Genomic DNA, 18903 nt, shown 5'->3' on the forward strand with positions numbered 1-18903 from the left:
TTGAGAGATGAGGCCAGAGTGTGTGCTAGATATTATAGTCTAGAATGCTATACTGAGAGAAAAAAAAAAAGTTTGGACCTTCTTCTGTCGGCATTAAATGCCTAAAGCCCACTGTGAAGATAATCCCATGAGAGTATTAACATAGCAGTGGGTATAGTGCATTGTAATGAGAGATTAAAAGTAGAGAGTCTACTCAGGTAGGTTATTAAATAATTTAATTATTCAGGGTTGTTTTTTTTTCTGTGTTCAGTTTCCTTCTGGGGAATCAGAATAACAGAAAACACCCACATGTAACATTCATGTTTTTCAAGATGTTAAGTTTGCCCTCACATATTAAAAAAAGTGTTTATTTGATGATGTTTCATTATATTCACTTCAAACAATAAATCTTGAACTATGTTTGCGGATATAGTCATTAACTTCTACCTTCTAGTACACAACTTAATTTTTTTTCTACTTTTCCAAGAATTCACTTATTTAACTTAACACATGTGAATTGAAGAGTTTTGTTAAGAGATAGGATTAAAGGAGATGACTCTAGGTGCCCAGGGAGGGGGAGGTGCGGTGAGAGATGGCTGAAGGAATAGAACACTGGTGGGAAGCAAAGTTCTTTTCTACCCTCTTAGGTTCTCTGGCTAGGTCTGTGAAATAAACTGACAACTGATGGATTAACAGAAAAGGCATACAAATTTATTTGATATTCAAACTTTTACATGAATCAGCTGCCAGGGGTGGGTTGGAATAGTGGGGGATATCTCGTAGAAAGAAAACCCCCAATGAAAAGGCTCGGTTTGGAGGTTTTCATACCATTTAGACAAGAAGACAAATTTAAAGGGAAGCGACAAGACAAAGGAAAGGGACTTTGAGCTTCTAGGAGTGATGAACAATAGGAAGGCAAATATTAATATATAAGAAACTAATGGTAGATAAGGGCTAGTTAGTGAGGTTTGTTTGTGCAGATTTTTTCTCAGTACCATCTCATCTTTGGTAATAATAATAAGGTTGTTATCCCTTTCCTGGTACAGGAAGTAACTGGGGTACAGGGAATTTCTCTCTTTCACAAGAGGAATTTATTGTCTGTTTTCAGGCAGATAGGAGGAGAGCAGAAAGCTCTTCTCAGTTGCTTTCAGCTCAAAATAATCTTTCCACCAGAGTAGCATATTTTGGGATGGCATATTCTGATCTACAACACCAAAGAAAAACTACTCCTATCTATTTTTTGCATAAAGGCAGTCACTGACTTTTGTTATCCATAAATAAAATTCACAGATAAATGAATCTTACTTATTTTCTAACCCTGGTATGCTACAGTTTACATGCTTACCCCACCTCATATTTTCATCTCATTAACTAATACATAAGCTGCCTTCTCCACACAATTTGTCATCATTCCAAAACCATTTTTTTTTTCAAATTTATTCCATGTGCATGACCGTGTCCCTTTGCCTAACATATCCATCTTTTCTCCTGTGAAATTTCAAGTTTTATTCTTCCGTTGTTCATTTGTGACCTAATCTATGATGCCTTTCTTATCTTTTCCAAGTAAAGGATCACTCTCTTCTTACTTCCTCAGTTGCCCCTTTGAGCTCTATAATATATTCTTTTTTTTTTTTTTTTTTTTTTTTTTTGAGACAGGGTCTCACTCTGTTACCCAGGCTGGAATGCAGTGGCCCAATTCAGGCCCATTGCAGCCTTGACCTCCCAGGATCAGGTGATCCTCCCGCCTCAGCCTCCCAAAGTGCTGGGATTACAGGCATGAGCCACCACACCCAGCCTATTTCTTTCTGTTAAAAGTCCATTTCCCCTGTTGGCCTATGGTCTTAAGATCAGACATCATGTCTTATTCTCCTTTGAAATTCCAGGACCCAGCACAATTATCTGGCATGTGATATCTACCCTAATGGATGGATAATGATGGATGAATAAAGTGGCATGAAATTAATAAACTTCATGCCAAAGTCACTATTGTATAATGAAACGACTGTGATGATTGAAAGTTATTCTCTCTGTGAATCAATTTGGGAGCGTTTCTTTATGTCTTAGTCAGGGTTCTCCAAAGGGACAGAAGTAATAGGACATGTATAGTTAGATCTATGAGCAGGTTTTTATTTGGGGTATTAGCTCACATGATTACGGAGGGTGAGACATCCCATGATATGCCAGGGAGGCCGGTAGCGTGGCAGAATCTTAGGCTAAAGGCCTGAGAATTTGAGGGCCCATTGATGCAAGTCCCAGAGTCCAAAAGCTGGAGAATCTGGACTTCTGATGGCCAAGGCCAGGAGAAGAGTGTCCCAGCTCCAGGAGAGAGGAAGCAAATTCACCTTTCTGCTCCCTTTTTGTCTATCCAGGCCCCCAGCTGATTGGATGGTGCCTATCCACATTGAGGGCTGAACTTCCCCACTCAGTCAACCGACTCACACACCAGTCTCTTCTGGAAACACCCTCACAGACTTACCCAGAAGTAGTGCTTTGCCAGTTCTCTAAGTATCCCTTTATCCAGTCAAGTTGAAACCTAAAATTACCCATCACACTGTTACCTTGGACATCAGGAGTAGCTTTCTGGAGAAGCCTCTGTCAAAGCCAGTTTCTAATGGCTAAGTTAGCCAGGGACTTAAAAAGGCCCTTTATAATGCAAACTTGACCACTTGGTGGAGTTGCTTTTGATGTTACCAGTACCATCTAATGTCCAACTCCAATAACATATTATTACTAAACAGTCTTCATTTCCTCATGATTTTTGACAATTTTGACTTGCTTCTCTTTCTTAAACTCTTCTTTTAGCCTCCATAATAGTCTTCTGTTTTGCTTCCTGCCCCTTTGTTCATTTTGGGCTGCTTTGCTTGCCTTCCTTGAACAACTAAGCCAGAAGCAATTTTCCCTCACTTAAAGATCACTTATAAGATACATACTTTATGCCAGGCACTTATGTATGTGTCTGTTTGATCATAAAAATGGTTCTGTTAGCTTAGTTTTATTAGCATTGTTTTATAGTTAAGGAGACTGAGATTCAGAGAGGTTAAGTAACTTGCCCATAATGGCAAGTTTAGAAGCGTTAGAGCTTTGAATTGAAATCTTTCGGACTCCAAAGACATTTAATCTACTCTGTCACTCTGTCTATGTTTTGTCCACCTGTTAATTTGATTTTAGGAATACAGATTGTCGTATATAATTCTGGTCCATTTCCTCCTGAAAACCAGTTACTGGCATTTCCATGAATATAGAAAACTCTGTAAAATTGTTTTTTCTATAAGAGAAGCCTACAGACCTCTCTTAGCTGATGAAGAGGCTTAGAATTGAATATCAAATTTGGCTTGCCACTTAAAACAGAATGGAGTCTCAAGTTGCAAGTAGGATTGGTTGTTAAACCTGAAACACAAAACAAGATAAAGGGAGGATATAACCACCAAATAGAAAACTTGACTCTGTACATTTTGAGAAAGCCCCGAAGATGTATTTGATCTATTATACAATTCAGGTTTACATTAATGATGGTAATTTACCTAGAAAGATTTCACACCTGATAATAGTAGTTGACTCTCTAGGGAGATGAGAGACACTCAGTTTTCCCCTACTCTTTTGTACTGTGTGAATTTTTACCACATGTGTATATTATCTATTCAAGTTAAACAATAAACATATTTTTCTAAATAAGAGAAAGGTATCTAGGTAGTCCTTAAGGGATCCATTATTTATTATCCCCATTTTTAATCCAACCATCTTGCTAAACTCTCTTATTAATTTTAATTATTCATTTCTACGTTCCTTGGATTTTTTATGCACACAATTAATTCATCCACAAATAATTAAAGTTTAATGTCTGCTTTTCCAGTACTTATACCTTTATATCTTTATTCATTTGCCTTATTTTGATGGCCAGAACATCTAATGTAATGTTAAATAAAAGTAATGGTATCTGGCATCGTTGACTTGTTCCTCACCAAAGGGAAAGCTTTTAAAGATGTTATCATTAAGTATGTCTGCTGTAAGAGTTTTGTAGATACATAACCCTTACAAAGAAGTTTCCTTCAGTTCTCAATGTGCTGAGAGTTCTTACCATAAATGAATGCTAAAGTATATTACTGCTTTTTTGTACCTATTTAACATGATGTAATATTTTTCTTTCAAATATTGATCTAGTAGGTGAAATTTTTTTTTGACCTAATATTAAACCAACTTTACATTCGCTGGAATAAGCCCAACTTGGTCAAGATTTATTCTCCTTATATATTGTTAAAATCAACTTGCTACTATTTTGTTTAGGATTTTTTCATTTGTCTTTATGAATAACATTGGCCTATAATCTTTTCCTTTTTTGCATTGTCCATGTCAGGTTTTGATTTCATGGGTATATTAACTTCATAAAGCAAATTAAGGAGTTCTTTCCTCCTTTGATGTGGAAAAATTTGTGTAATACGGAATTACTTCTTTCTTGAATATTGGCTGAACTCGTAGATGAAGTCATGTAAGCCTGAGGTAGAAATATTTTTGACTGTCGATTTATGAATTTAATACCTGTAGGATGATTCTTGCTTTCTATTTCTTCTTGATTAGTTGGGTAAGTTTTTATAGGAATTTTTCCACTTGGCTTAAATATTAAAATTTATTAACATAAAGTCTTTTCAGTTTCTTTTTTCTGTAACATTATTTATTCTCATTCTGAGGGAAGTCATCAATTTAACGTAATGCTTAACATTTGGAGAAATAAATTTTAAAGAAGGGTTATATTCTGATTTTGTTTAATAGTTATCTTCTGGTTAATAAAAGGAGAAATGTAGGGTGGAAATGCTTATCATAGTAAATAGCAAGGTTTATATATAAAACCATCTTTATATTGAACGGGGAGAGAGGAATGACAAAAATATTTACCTTTCTTTTTGATAATTAAGTGCCTTATTTTGGGGGAAATATTTAGCTTCATAGCTGAAATGGCTTTGATATTATACTGAATGGTTACAGAGATCTCATAAATATAGTAGTGATAAGGGGTTTATATATTATGTTGGGAAATCAGAAAATATTTAAATCATGAATAATGACTTTTAATTGTTAAAGACCAATATTGAATTTAAAGTTAACTTATAAAATACATATTTGTTCTTGTGTGTTTGTTCCCAGCTTTTTAAAATTGATATTATTGAAATATAATTTACATAAATATAAACTACATACATTTTAAGAGTATTCAGTGAATTTTTACAAGTGTCTACATCAGTATAACTACTACCTTAATTCAGTTATAACAACATTTTCATCACCCAAAAAGTTACCTTGTGTCACTTTGTAATCAGTCCCCTCCCTTCTCCACTACAAGCTACTACTAATCCACTTTATGTCATCATAAGTTGTTTCACTTATTCTAGGATTTCATATAACAGGAATGATACAGTATGTAATTTTTTGCACCTGGCTCCTTTTATTTAGCATGATATTTTGAAATGCTTGTGTTATTGCCTGTATCTGTAGTTCCTTCTTATTAGTAATCCATTTTATAACTATGCAACAAATTTTGTATCTATTCACCAATCTTTAATATTGCACTTGTTTCCAGTTTTGAACTATTTTTAGTAAAGCCGCTGTAAACATTCATAAATAAGTGTTTATGTGACTATATATACCATCATTTCTTTTGGATAAATACCTAGGAGTGGCATTATGAGATTGTAGAGTAGGTGTAAGTTTAGCCTTATAAGAAACTGTCAAACCTTTTTCCATAGTTGTTGTATTACATTCATCACTTAACAATGGGGATACGTTTTGAGAAATGCCATTAGGTGATTTGATTTCATCATTGCACAAACATCATAGAGTGTACTTCCCAAACCTGGATGGTATAGCCTAGTACATACCTTAGCTATGTGGTATAGCCTGTTGCTCCTAGGCTACAAATTTGTACAGCATGTTACTACACTGAATAGTGTAGGCAGTTGTAACACAATGGGATTTGTGTATCTAAACACAGAAAAGCTATAGTAAAAATACAATATAAAAGGTAAAAAATGGTACACCTGCCTAGGGCATTACCATGAATGGAGCTTGGCGGAGTAGAAGCTGCTCTCGGTGAGTCAGGGAGTGAGTGGTGAGTGAATGTGAAGACCCAGACATTATTGTACATTACTGTAGACTTTATCAACACTGTATACCTAAGCTACACTAATTTATTTTAAAATGTTTTCTTTCTTCAATAATAAATTAACTATAGTTTACTGTAACTTTTTACCTTATAATTTTAATTTTTTTCACTTTTTGACTCTTTCGTAATAACTTTTAGCTTAAAACACAAACACATTGTACAGCTGTACAGATTTTTCCTTATTCTGTAAGCTTTCTTCCATTTTTAAATGTATTTATTTATTTTTACTTTTTACTTTTTAAACATTTTTTGTTAAGCTCATCAACATCACTGTCTTCTACATCTTGTCCCATTGGAATGTCTTCAGGGACAATAACACACATAGAGCTGTCATCTCCTATGGTAACAATGCTTTCTTCTGGAGTATCTCCTGAAGGACCTGCCTGAGCCTATTTTACAGTAACTTTTTTTGTTAATAAGTAGAAGGAGTATAATCTAAATTAATGATTAAGAAGTATAGTACAATAATCTTGTTGGACCACCATCATATATGTGACCCATCGTTGACCAAAATGTCATTGTGCAGTGCATGACTATATTTTGCACTCCTGCCAGCATCCTAAAATCATTCCATTTGTTACATATTTTTGCCAACACTTGATATTGTCACTTTAAGAAAAAGATTTAGTTGTTCTAGTAAGTGTGGATGGTATTTTAAAATTTTTGATGAAGTCCAATTTATCAGGGGTTTTTTTTCCTTTATTGTACATGTTTTTTGCATCCTAAAAAATAGTTGCCAACCCAAAGATTTTCTCTGATTTTTTTTTCTTGAAGTTTTATTGTTTCAGCTTTTACATTTATGTCTTAGATCTATTTAGAATTAATTTTGGGAATGGTATGATAGAAGGATTGAAGTTTACTTTTTTCTGTATATACAGTTGTTTTAGCACACATATGGTTGTTTCACATACCTGCAGTTGTTTCAACAGCATTTGTAAAAATTACTCTATTTTTTTTTTAACTTGCCAAGTTGTTTTGAAATTCAATTGATTGTGGATGGATCTGTTTCTGGAATTTCTTTTCTGTGCCTTTGATTTATATGTCTATCCTAATAATACTACACTGTATTGATTCCTAATGCTTTTATTAACAGTAGAACTTCAAATCATGTTGTGTAAGTCCCTAGTTTTATTTTTTCTTTTTCAAAATTATTTTAACTATTATAATGTCTTTGCTTTTTCATTTAAATTTTTGAATCACTTTGCCAGTTTCTACTAGAAAAGTTTGTATGATTTTAATTGGAATTGCATTGAGCCTATAGATAATGTAAGAAGAATTGGCATTGTGACACTATTGAGTCTCTGGTCTATGAACATGGTATAACTGTCAATTTATTTAGGTATTCTTTAACATCTCTAAGCATTGTTTGGTAATTTTTAGTATGTAGGTCATGTGTGTGTGTGTGTGTGGTTTGTCTCTAAATGATTCATGCTTTTTATGGTACTATAAATGGTATTTTTTAAATTCTATTTGCTTATCATTTATTGTTAGTTTATGGAAGTGAACTGATTTTGGTATAATTGACTTTGTGTCTGACAATCTTGCTGAAGACAATTTATTTATTCTAGTGGCTTATTTTTAAGGTACGTTAGGATTTTCCACATAGGCCATCATCTCTTTTGCAAATGAAGACAGTTTTCTTTTTTCAGATCCATATGCTTTTTCCTTTTCTTGACTGTCGCACTGGGTTGTACCTCTAATACAGTGTTGAATACAAATGGTGAGAGAAAGCATGTTCACCTTGTTCCTACTCTGAGAGAGAAAGGGTTCAGTATTTCACCACTAAGTATGATGTTAGTTGTAAGTTTTTCATAGGTATTCCTTATCACCTTGAAGAAGTTCCTTTCTGTTCTTAGTTTGCTGAAGGGATGATGAATGCTCTCAAGTGCATTTTCTGTGTTGTGATTACATTACTTTTTCTTTTTTTTTTTTTTTTTTTTGAGGCAGGGTCTCACTCCTGTCACCCAGGCGAGAGTATAGTGACACAATCACAGCTCACTACAGCCTTCACTTCCCAGGCTCAGGTGATTCTCCCACCTCAACCTCCTGGGTAGCTGGGACTACAGGTGCACACCACCACACCCATCTAATTTTTTGTGTTTTTGATAGAGGGGGTTTCGCCATATTGCCCAGGCTGGTCTCACACTCCTGGACTCAAGCAATCCACCTGCCTTAGCTTCCCAGAGTGCTATCACAGGCATGAGCCACCCTACCTGGCCTTTTCTATTCTCTTTACATAGTGAATTATATATATATATATATTTTTTTTTTAATGTTGAAAACCAATTTTAATATCTGGATGAATTCCATTTAGACATGATGCATTATTCTTTTTGTATATATGACTGAATTATCTTTACTTGTATTTTGTTAAGGTTTTTTACATCTGTTTATAAAAGTAGTTGGTAATTTTATTTGTTTTTATAATGTCTTTCTCTGGTTTTGTTTGATTTACAAGCTGAGTTTGGAAATGTTCCTTAGTCTTCATTTTTAACAACTTTTTCTTTCTTCTGTCATAATTGGGAATTTGTATCTTTCATAGAATTTGTTCATTTCATTACCTGTCAGTTTTATTGATATACAATTGTTCATGTTTATTTTCTAATTATTCTTTTAATATCTATAGAATATCTAGTGATATCCCATAATTTATTACTGATATTGTTAACTTACATTTTCTTTTTGTTAAGGCGTATCAATTTTATTGAAATGAATTAACTTTTCATTTTAATACTTTTTTACCTTTTTCTCGTTTTATTTTGATTTCTGCTCTTCATGACTGTCATTCTTGTACTTACGTCATGTGTAACTTGCTCTTTTCCTAGCTTCTTAAGGTGCAAGTTACTATATCATTAATGTTCAACCTTCCTGCTTTACTAATAAGTATTGGAAGCTATAACTTTCTAGGCATTGTTTTAGGTGCATTACACAAATTTTGATATGTTGCATTTTTATTATCTTTTAGTTAAAAATGGTTTCTCATTTCCATCCCTGGGTTATTTTGGGAGTATATTTTTAAATTTGCAAATACTTGTGGATTTTTCCAGATTTCTTTTTGTTATTCTTTTCTACTTTAGTTCTGTTTCTTCAGAGAACATACTTGTATGATTTTAGCCCTTTAAATTTACTGTGATTTGTTTTATGGTCTGACACATCTTTGTTGGGGACTAGTACGCATGCATTTGAAAAGAATGTGTATTCTGTCATTTAAATAAAACTTTCTGTAAATGTCAGTTAGTTCAGTTTGGTTTTTATGCTATTGTTTAAGTCTTTTATATGGTTATTGATTTTCTCTCTACTTAGTCTTTGAATTATTGAAAGGTGACTGTTAAAAGTTCCAAACATGAGTCAATTTATTCTATTTAGTTTTGTCAGTTTTGGCTTTGTTTTAGATATATATGTATATAGGAGTTTTTTTTTTTTTTTAATAAATTGACCCTTATTTAATTATGAAATACCTGTCTTTATCGCTGGTCAAATTTCTTGTCCTGAAGTCTACTTTTTCTGATATAGCCATTCCATCTTTCTTATGATTAATGTTTGCGTGGTGTATCTTATCTGTATTTTTATGTTTAAAGTGTTTCCTTTTTTTATTTTTTTAAGACAGGGTCTCACTTTGTTGCTCAAGCTGATCTCAAACCCCTAGTCTCAAGCAATCCTCCCACCTCAGCCTCCCAAAGTGCTGGAATTACAGGCATGAGCCACCGCGCCCAGCCTAAAGTGTATTTCTTAGGGACAGCATAGAGTTGAATCTTGCTGTTTTATCCAGTCTTATAATCTCTGCCTTTTAATTATAATATTTAGACCCCTTATACTTAATTATCAATACAGTTGGTTTTATGTCTGTCATATTTTTTGTCTTCTCTAAGTTCCTATGTTCCTCATTTCCTTTCTTTTTTTTGAGTATTTTTATAATATTTTATCTCCTTTACTAGCTTATTAGGTATATACTGTTTCTTGTATTTTTTAATGGTTTCTCTAAAGTTTATAATATGTTTAACTTTTTACAGTCTGTCTTCAGATTATATGATACCACTTTATAATGGAAGAATCTTATAACATTATACTTCTGTTTTCCCCTTTTATTATTTGTGCTTTTGTTGTCATGTATATTTACTTGTGTTTGTGTTATAATCACCTTAAAGCGCTGTTATTATTTTTCCTTAAAATAGGAAATTATCTTTTAAAGAAACTTAAAAACAAGAAATCAAATATCTTTTATATTTATCTACCTAGTCACCATTTCTCACAATATTCATCCCTTATTTATTTATTGAGACAGTGTCTTGCTTTGTTTCCCAAGCTGGAGTGCAGTGGTGCAACCATAGCTCACTGCAGCCTCAAACTCCTGGGCTCAAGAGATCCTCCCCCTTCAGCCTCTGGAGTAGCTGGGACTAGAGGCATGCATGCATCACCATGCCTGGTTAATGTTTTTTTTTTTATTTTTAGTAGCAACAAGGTATTACTGTGTTGCCCAGACTGGTCTCAAACTCCTGAGCTCAGATGATCCTTCTACCTCAGCCTCCCAATGTGCTGGCATTGCAGGTGTGAGCTACCATGCCCACCTTATCCCTTTTTTAGATCAGAGTTTTCATGTAGTATAATATTCCTTCAGCCTGAAGAACTTCCTTTAACAATTTCTTACAGCACAGATCTGTTTGCGAAAAATTATCTCAGCTTTATTTTTTCTGAAAATATCTTTATTTTGACTTTAATTTTGTGTATCTCAATGGATGGCTTTCTTGTTTATCATCTTTTTTTTTTTTTTTTTTTGAGATGAAGTCTTGCTCTTGTCGCCCAGGATGGAGTGCAATGGTGCCATCTTAGCTCACTGCAACCTCTGCCTCGCAGGTTCAAGCGATTCTCCCACCTCAGCCTCCTGAGTAGCTGGGATTACAGGCGCCTGCCACCATGCCCAGCTAATTTTTGTATTTTTAGTAGAGATGGGGTTTCACCATGTTGGCCAGGCTGCTCTCAAACTCCTGACCTCAGGCGATCCTCCTGCCATGGCCTCCCAAAGTGCTGGGATTACAGGCGTGAGCCACTGCGCCTGGCCTCTTGTTTATCATCTTAAAGATGCTGTCCTATTGTCTTCTGGCTTGCATTCTTGCTGATGGGAAATTGGTGATCTTTCTCTTTATGTAATGTGTCTTTGTTTCTCTGGCATTTCTACAGATTTTCTCTGTTTCTTGTCTTCAGCAGTGTAACTGTGGTGTGCCTTGATGTGGTGTTGTGCTTCTTTCTGCCAGAAATTGTTAAGCTTCTTAGATTTGTGGGTTTATAGTTTACAAATTTGAAACATTTTAGTTTTACGTTTTCATATATTTTTTTCTGTTCCTTCTTTGGGACTCCAATTATACATTTATTAGGTTGCATATTGTCCAATAGGTCACTAAGATGCTAATCTCTTTTTCCTCTCATGCTTTTTTCCTGTCTGCTTCAGTTGTAATTTTGGAGGTGTTACCAAATCTTTTGATGTTTTATTCTTCACTTGTCTCATCTGTTGTTATGTCCATCTCCTTACCTGCTTTGTGGTCCAGAAATTGCCTCTCAGTAGAAAACCAGGGTGATTATAGGACTCACTTCATTTGTTTCTTTTCTCTCAAAGATCACAGTCCTGTACTGCCTGTGGTCCAGTGGTATCTTACATATTTTTTTCAGTTTTCTAGTTGTATATGGTAGGAAAACAAATTTAGTCTGTTTACTCTGTTATGGCCAAAAATGGAAGTTTTTTTTAATATATATTCACGTATCTTATATTTAAATACATTGTATATACTTATACCTATACTAGAATTAATTTACATTTAAAATCAGTTACATCTATCTCTATGAATAAATCCACCAGTTGCTAAGTGAATAACTGTTCATTTCTCAACTTGTCAGGATTTTATTTTATTATATTTTATATATTTATTTATTTATTTTTGAGATGGAGTTTTGCTCTTGTTGGCCGGGCTGTAGTGCAGTGGCGTGATCTTGGCTCACCATAGCCTCCACCTCCCGGGTTCAGGCGATTCTCCTGTCTCCGCCTCCCAAGTAGCTGGGATTACAGGCATGTGCCACCACGCCTGGCTAATTTTTTTTGTATTTTTAGTACAGACGGGGTTTCTCCATGTTGGTCAGGCTGGTCTCAAACTCCCGACCTCAGGTGATCCGCCTGCCTTGGCCTCCCAAAGTGCTGGGATTACAGGTGTGACCCACAGCGCCATCCAGAATTGTAATGTATTGTTTATAATGACCCTTTTTAAGCAAGTCAATAAAGAGAAAACTATTTTAGTAGTTGCAGGTTTTCTTCACTAGCCTACGTGTGCTACTAAAAATGTTTTGGTATAAGTTAGTGTAGTATCACTGACTTAAGCAAGTTGGTGCATGTTTATATGTCTTCTGTTTTTATAAAAGACTTGCTAATTTTTCTGTTTTCTTGTCTTAGTCTCTTCATAGTCAGAAAAAAATATTGGGTATTTTATTAGCTTAGCCTTGAGGAGAGTTCTGCAGTAAAACTGCCGGTTTCCAAAAAAGAGGGAGAAAATAATAAGAATTACTGACTCGCACTTTTATTTTATTTAGCAAGTAAAAAATAACCTGTTGAGCTAGAACTTATGTATAATAGGCCCTAGCAGACCACAGCTACAACTAGGAATTACCAGTCATCCAAAATACAATCAAGAATCATTAAAAACTTACATTAATAACCTTGTACGTACCACTTCCAGATCTCTATGCTAGAAGTAAAATATCTGGTTTTATTTTTCTGTTGCATGCAAAAAAAAAAAATAATTTAAGCCAATATCTAGCTATCTGATAGTTTAATTCTAAATAACTTTTTTGTAATCATACTACCTTTGGGGAGAGAGGATGTACTGAGATATGAAGCCATTATTTTTCTTTCATTAAATTTCAGTCCTAAAAGACCATTCAAACTGGCATTCAATTCATATGTTGACTTTTTTTTTTAACACATAAAGTATTTATCTGTTTCTGCAGGAAATAGTGTTAAGAGTTAACCCTTGAATAGCATCTAATATGACATCATACATTAATGCCATAGTAATCCTGAGGTTACAATAAGACAGTGTTTATTCATGTTGGATAGTTATCAGATGTCCTTCTTGGGTTTAGAGTGGTAATTGTACATATTTTAAACTCCTCTTGTGTGGTAATCCAACTAGATTATCTTATTTATATTGGGCCTAATTTTTCATACTGTAAGATAATATACTACAATTTTCCTAGTTTTGCTCCCATCAGAAGTCAGAAGTTTTAATTATGTAGTTTATAATCCCTGTAACTGCCAGAAGTAGACTCCCTGCTTATCCCCAAGTGAATCCTCATCTTCACCAGGTCTCTGCATTCCTTCTCTATATTAAAAGGTGACTAGACCCAAAATGGCAGAAGGAGATGGAGCTTTCGGCTTTAAATTTTTCATTGTCTTGTCATTTGTTCTCATAGCAAAGGGAGCAGTTCATGATGGCTGCAGCATTTAGTGGTGGTGGCTCTTGGCAGTAGCTTTCTTGCAGACCAGAGTCTGTCCCCTCCTTCAATGGCAACTAGGTTGATCAGTGAGATTTCCAACTGCTTTTCTGGATGATGTTTACAGGAGAATTATTTCTGGGTCACCAGTGGCAGTTCTGATACCATACAACTTGTTTAAAATTCCTGCTAGAAAGAAATCCATATTGCACCACACAGTGCCTCTTTCTGCTCTTTTCTGAGGCCAGCATAGAAATGCTGTCTCTTAACCAACTCAGGGTAAGTTATTATATTCCTAAAGGACATCCACAACCTACTCCAACCACTTTCTACATTCAGGTCACTAAAAGAGTAAATAAATCCCAAATTTATCCTCCTTTCCCCTCACCCCAACCCCCCACCCCGAATATGGAAGTGTTGATTCTGTATACCTCAAGTCCCAGAAATAGCCCATAATATTCCAAAGTTAACTGTAATAGTGAGTATTGTATTAACCCATGTTCCTTTTTTTTTTTTTTTTTTTTTTTTTTTTTTTTTTGAGACAGAGCCTTGCTGGAGTCTCTCCAGCCAAGCTGGAGTGCAGTGGTGTAATCTTTGCTCACTGCAACCTCCGCCTCCCAGGTTCAAGCAATTCCCCTGCCTCAGCCCCCTGCCTAGCTGGGACTACAGGCACATGCCACCACGCCAAGCTAATTTTTTGTATTTTAGTAGAGACAGGATTACACCATATTAGCCAGGATGGTCTCGATCTTCTGACCTCATGATCTGCCCACCTCTGCCTCCCAAAGTGCTGGGATTACAGGTGTGAGCCACTGCACCCAGCCCCCATGTTACTATTTTTAAGAACATTTGCTAATTTAAGGAAAATCCTCAGCTAGGAAAAGATCAACAATTCCCATGCCCACATGTCTTTATTTCTTCTTGATACACCTATAATCTTTGATGCTGCTGACTAATTCCAAGGAGTATTCTGATTCCATTAAAAATTCTGGAATAGTGGAAGACATTATTATTTTCTTGTATGCCATTAGTAACAAGATGCACATTTTTGAAGAGCAGCTTTATTAGAAATGAAAGGGAAAATTTAAAAATGGGAATGTATGAGTTTGTAAAGCGCAACTTGCATATGTCAAAGAAGCTAAAGTTTAACTCAGCTTAGCTGAAGTAACTTTTCTAACATACAAGCCAAGAGTTTTCTTTGTTCTTATTATTGCTTTGTCATGAAGCCTGAAGGATATTTAGGTAGATCCTATCCTACATTCAAATTAGACCACTTTATCTGTTTCTCATAGCTGTTATTTGGACTTCGTTTTTCTCTCTGCCACGTGGCCTGACCTCTATGGCATTTTAAGTCTGTTTACCGCCTCTTAGCTGCCTACCATAGAAAGCAAAAGACTCCAACACATCCAAGTTCCAGAGCCCTTTAGATGCCCAGTTTCCTACAGGAGGCATGTCTCCATTCTTCCTACTTTCTGAGATTCTCTCTAGTAAACTCAGTCATGTCCATTTATTTTCCCACTCTTCCTTACTTTCCAGAGAAATGTTTTTTCCTTGGCTTAGAATAGAAAAATACTTCACCGCATATATTCTCATCCAAGTAATTACCAAGGTTATTAAAAATGCATGTGCTGAATGATAGAATAATTAAAAAGAAAGATAGTCCTTTTTCCCAAATGAATATTCACATTTTCTTGTTTTCCTAATACCAAATGTCCATCGATAGAGATTTGTGCCAAGGATGTTGGCAGGTTTTACATCAATTACTGGTATTTTATGAGAGAAAATGAATGAAGAAGGAGTGTTCTGGGAAAGCAATTATTCACTTTGTTTTTTTCAACTTACTCTTTTTTTCATTTTATTTCAGTCTTTGTTTCTTTTGGCTTTTCTTCCATTGACAGTCTTTTTCCCTTTTATTTTTGTTTACATTCAAAAGTGTCCTACTCTGCTTCTAACTTTATTCTTTTAATTAAAACTTACACTTCAAAATATGGGATCTTAAGTTTAAAATATAGTTAAAAACATGTTAAAATTGTCTCTTCGACTGGGCACAGTGGCTCACGCCTGTAATCCCAGCACTTTGGGACGCCGAGGTGAGCAGATCACCTGAGGTTGGGAGTTCGAGACCAGCCTGACCAACATGGAGAATCCCTGTCTCTACTAAAAATACAAAAATTACCTGGGCTGGTGGCGCATGCCTGTAATCCCAGCTACTCAGGAGGCTGAGGCAGGAGAATCGCTTCAACCCAGGAAGTGGAGGTTGTGGTGAGCCAAGATCGCGCCATTGCACTCCAGCCTGGGCAACAGAGCAAGACTCCGTCTCAAAAAAAAAAAAAATTGTATCTTCATATTAGATTCAATTGTCTTAGGAATTGAAGTGAAGAAAGAAGCATGAAGAGGAAATTATCTCTTGGATTGCTCTCCAGGAAATCCTTCTCTATACTTTAAAAGCTCTTGTTCTTTTCTAGGAGTCCAATGTGCTGATTGCTGCTAACAGTCAGGGTACAATTAAGGTAAGCTATTTACTATATCTCCATTTTAAACTCAGGCCCATTTTTAAACTGAAATAGGATTATGGAAATACACTATTGTACTGAGCCTTAGAGATCATCCCAAATCATTGGTCTGTGTCTCCTTACAAATGGCTTGATTTAAGGAAAAAGAATAGGTAGCTTGCATCTGTGGAGAAGATGATAGTGCTTATTGAGGTTGTATGGATGCTGGATGGATTAATAGATGGTCAGTTTGAAAAACAGATAAAGACTAGTGAACATTCACTGTGGGCTAAGCACAGTTTAGCTTCTGTTATGCCAGTACAACTATCCCACAGGGCTTTCAGTAGATAGAGCCCAAAATATAGCAGGAGATGCAAGATATAGCAGAAGATGCTTAGACATCACCAGATTTAAACATATCTTGGTCTTATTTTATTCTCTTCCTCATGGTTCTCTTTCTTCTGTCCCCTAAGAAGTAGGTTTTTCCTCAGTTGTCAAAGGGAAAAAAAAGTTATTTTAGTGTTCAGTTGAAAATTGATAGATGTGATTCAAGGAAGCCTAGCCATAAAAAAAGGAAATAAAATTGATTGATGCATATATAGCACTTGTACATGATACATTGGATAAATAAATCCTGAGATAAGCAGTGAACTTTCTAAACAAAACACCATTTTGGTGGAGTACGTGTTTCTGAGAGTACCTGTTTTTTCCACATATTCTCTGCTGATTTGGTAGAAATATTGAAAGTTTTTTAACATAACGTGTTTCTCCTGCCACTTAGCATTAATTTTGCCATAGCTTCCTTAGACTCATCATAAGTGGAGAATGATCCATCAGCCAAGGCAGCAAATCCTAGCCTAAACATTCTACAGAGGTGAAATGAGCAAACTTAACGCAGAAGAACTGCAGTAATTTACATGGTAGTCTCCTTTTTTAGGCAGCCAGTTTCTCTGAAAAGCCTCTTTAGAGAACCACTGAGAGCTTAAATGAAAAGGAGGTTTTTTAACTGATCAGTGTTTGTTATGTTCTGGAAGCCTCAAGCAAGATGGTAGAAGGTCTTTGGAATATCTGATTTAAGTGGCTTTCTATAGTCTTTCAGTCTCTCTCTTACTCTCATACCAAGTCATGAATTGAAAAGCTACACCTTACTCTTCAAAAAGTTTATCCTTTACACCAATTGGGATTGCCAACATACCTACAAGAGCTCAAAACTACATAGGTTCTCATAGGATCCCACTGACAAATCTAAGATTTTGTTCAGCATCATTGACTTCTTATGTTAAGTAGCCTAGTTACCTAATATAAAGTCAAAAGCATTATGGAAGCACATGTATTAGTCAAGCCTTAGCTGAGCAGCAGGGGAAAGGTTGCACGTTTAAATATTTGCTACTTAGTGAGTGTCGTAGTGTCCATCTAATGTAATTCTTTTTGACAGTGTCTCATAACTATCCTCCTGTTCTGTGATCTTTCTTAGCCATTTGCTTCCTCTTAGTTTTAGCAGTATCACAACTGACTTTTTTATGACAGTATACTACTTTAATTCTAAAAATACAAAGTATCTGGACACTAGATGATTGGCTAGAAATGGATGAAGCAGCAGGAAAGAGCAAGACTTTAGGTCCTGTAACCTTGATCATTATAAACAGTGTTTATTGATGAAAGAAGAAAACAGATTAAAATCCTAAACAAGGATACTTAAAACTTTCATAAGAATGTGGAAAGATTCCAACATATATTCCAAAAATGTATTTGTGCTATGCATTAGCCAATTTATTTTTCCATGTGTTTTATGTAGTTTACCTTGAAGGCTCCCAAGTTAACTGTGGAGATAGCTAATCTGAAAGAGTTCATGCAGCTGTTAAACTGTAGGTCAAAAAGGATTAATGTCCAATCCATTCAAATTCTTTGGCATTTTCCCAGTTGGGAAACATTTTTTAAATTTGCTTTTCTATTGGTAAATATAGTAAAGAGTCATTAAATTCCTTTTATATCTTAAATGATTTTATTAAATGTATTTTTTTCCCCCCAATTAGGTGCTAGAATTGGTATGAAGGGTTAACTCAAGTCAAATTGTACTTGATCCTGCTGAAATACATCTGCAGCTGACAATGAGAGAAGAAACAGAAAATGTCATGTGATGTCTCTCCCCAAAGTCATCATGGGTTTTGGATTTGTTTTGAATATTTTTTTCTTTTTTTCTTTTTCCTCCTTTATGACCTTTGGGACATTGGGAATACCCAGCCAACTCTCCACCATCAATGTAACTCCATGGACATTGCTGCTCTTGGTGGTGTTGTTATCTAATTTTTGTGATAGGGAAACAAATTCTTTTGAATAAAAATAAATAACAAAAAAAAATAAAAGTTTATTGAGCCACGCACAGTTGAGCTTGGAAAGTTTTTGTCAAATGCAGCAAGAGATAACTCTTTTTAAGAAGTGGCATATGTGAACTATAATGTAACAGTGAATAATTTGTAAAGTTCGTATTTCCCAACCTCTTTGGGAATTATGCATATCAATGTAAACAAAATATAAAGTACATAGATTTCTGCCAGTGAATTTACTGTTTACGGTAGATAGAAAGATTACTTTATAAAATTCTTTCTTCATTCTCTGACCAGATTTATATCATCAGCAAGTACCATGTTGTCCAGTCTCTCTGAATCTGGCTAAGATCTAAAATTTTGATCTATTGAGACCACATTTAAACAGAAAGAGAATGTTAGTCTCTGACAGCTAGCTCTGTCTTTGCCTTTGAAATGTTACATAAACATACCATAAGCCCTAAATGTATACCAAACCAACTAG

General features: G+C 35.1%; 1 protein-coding gene across 7 annotated transcripts in view; it reads left to right on the forward strand.

The window, feature by feature from the left end:
- Positions 1-18477, forward strand: part of COP1 (COP1 E3 ubiquitin ligase) — a 264678-nt gene extending 246201 nt beyond the window's left edge. For all 7 annotated transcript variants that reach the window (XM_019026975.4, XM_019026981.4, XM_019026996.4 and 4 more), the window contains 2 exons: positions 16069-16113; positions 18129-18477. In XM_019026975.4, coding sequence (XP_018882520.3) covers positions 16069-16113; positions 18129-18146 — 63 coding nt within the window. In that variant the 3' untranslated portion in view covers positions 18147-18477. The remainder of the gene's footprint in view (positions 1-16068; positions 16114-18128) is intronic.
- Positions 18478-18903: the final 426 nt, after the last annotated feature.

This window comes from Gorilla gorilla, chromosome 1, assembly GCF_029281585.2.
Source record: "Gorilla gorilla gorilla isolate KB3781 chromosome 1, NHGRI_mGorGor1-v2.1_pri, whole genome shotgun sequence".
Lineage (NCBI taxonomy): Eukaryota > Metazoa > Chordata > Mammalia > Primates > Hominidae > Gorilla > Gorilla gorilla.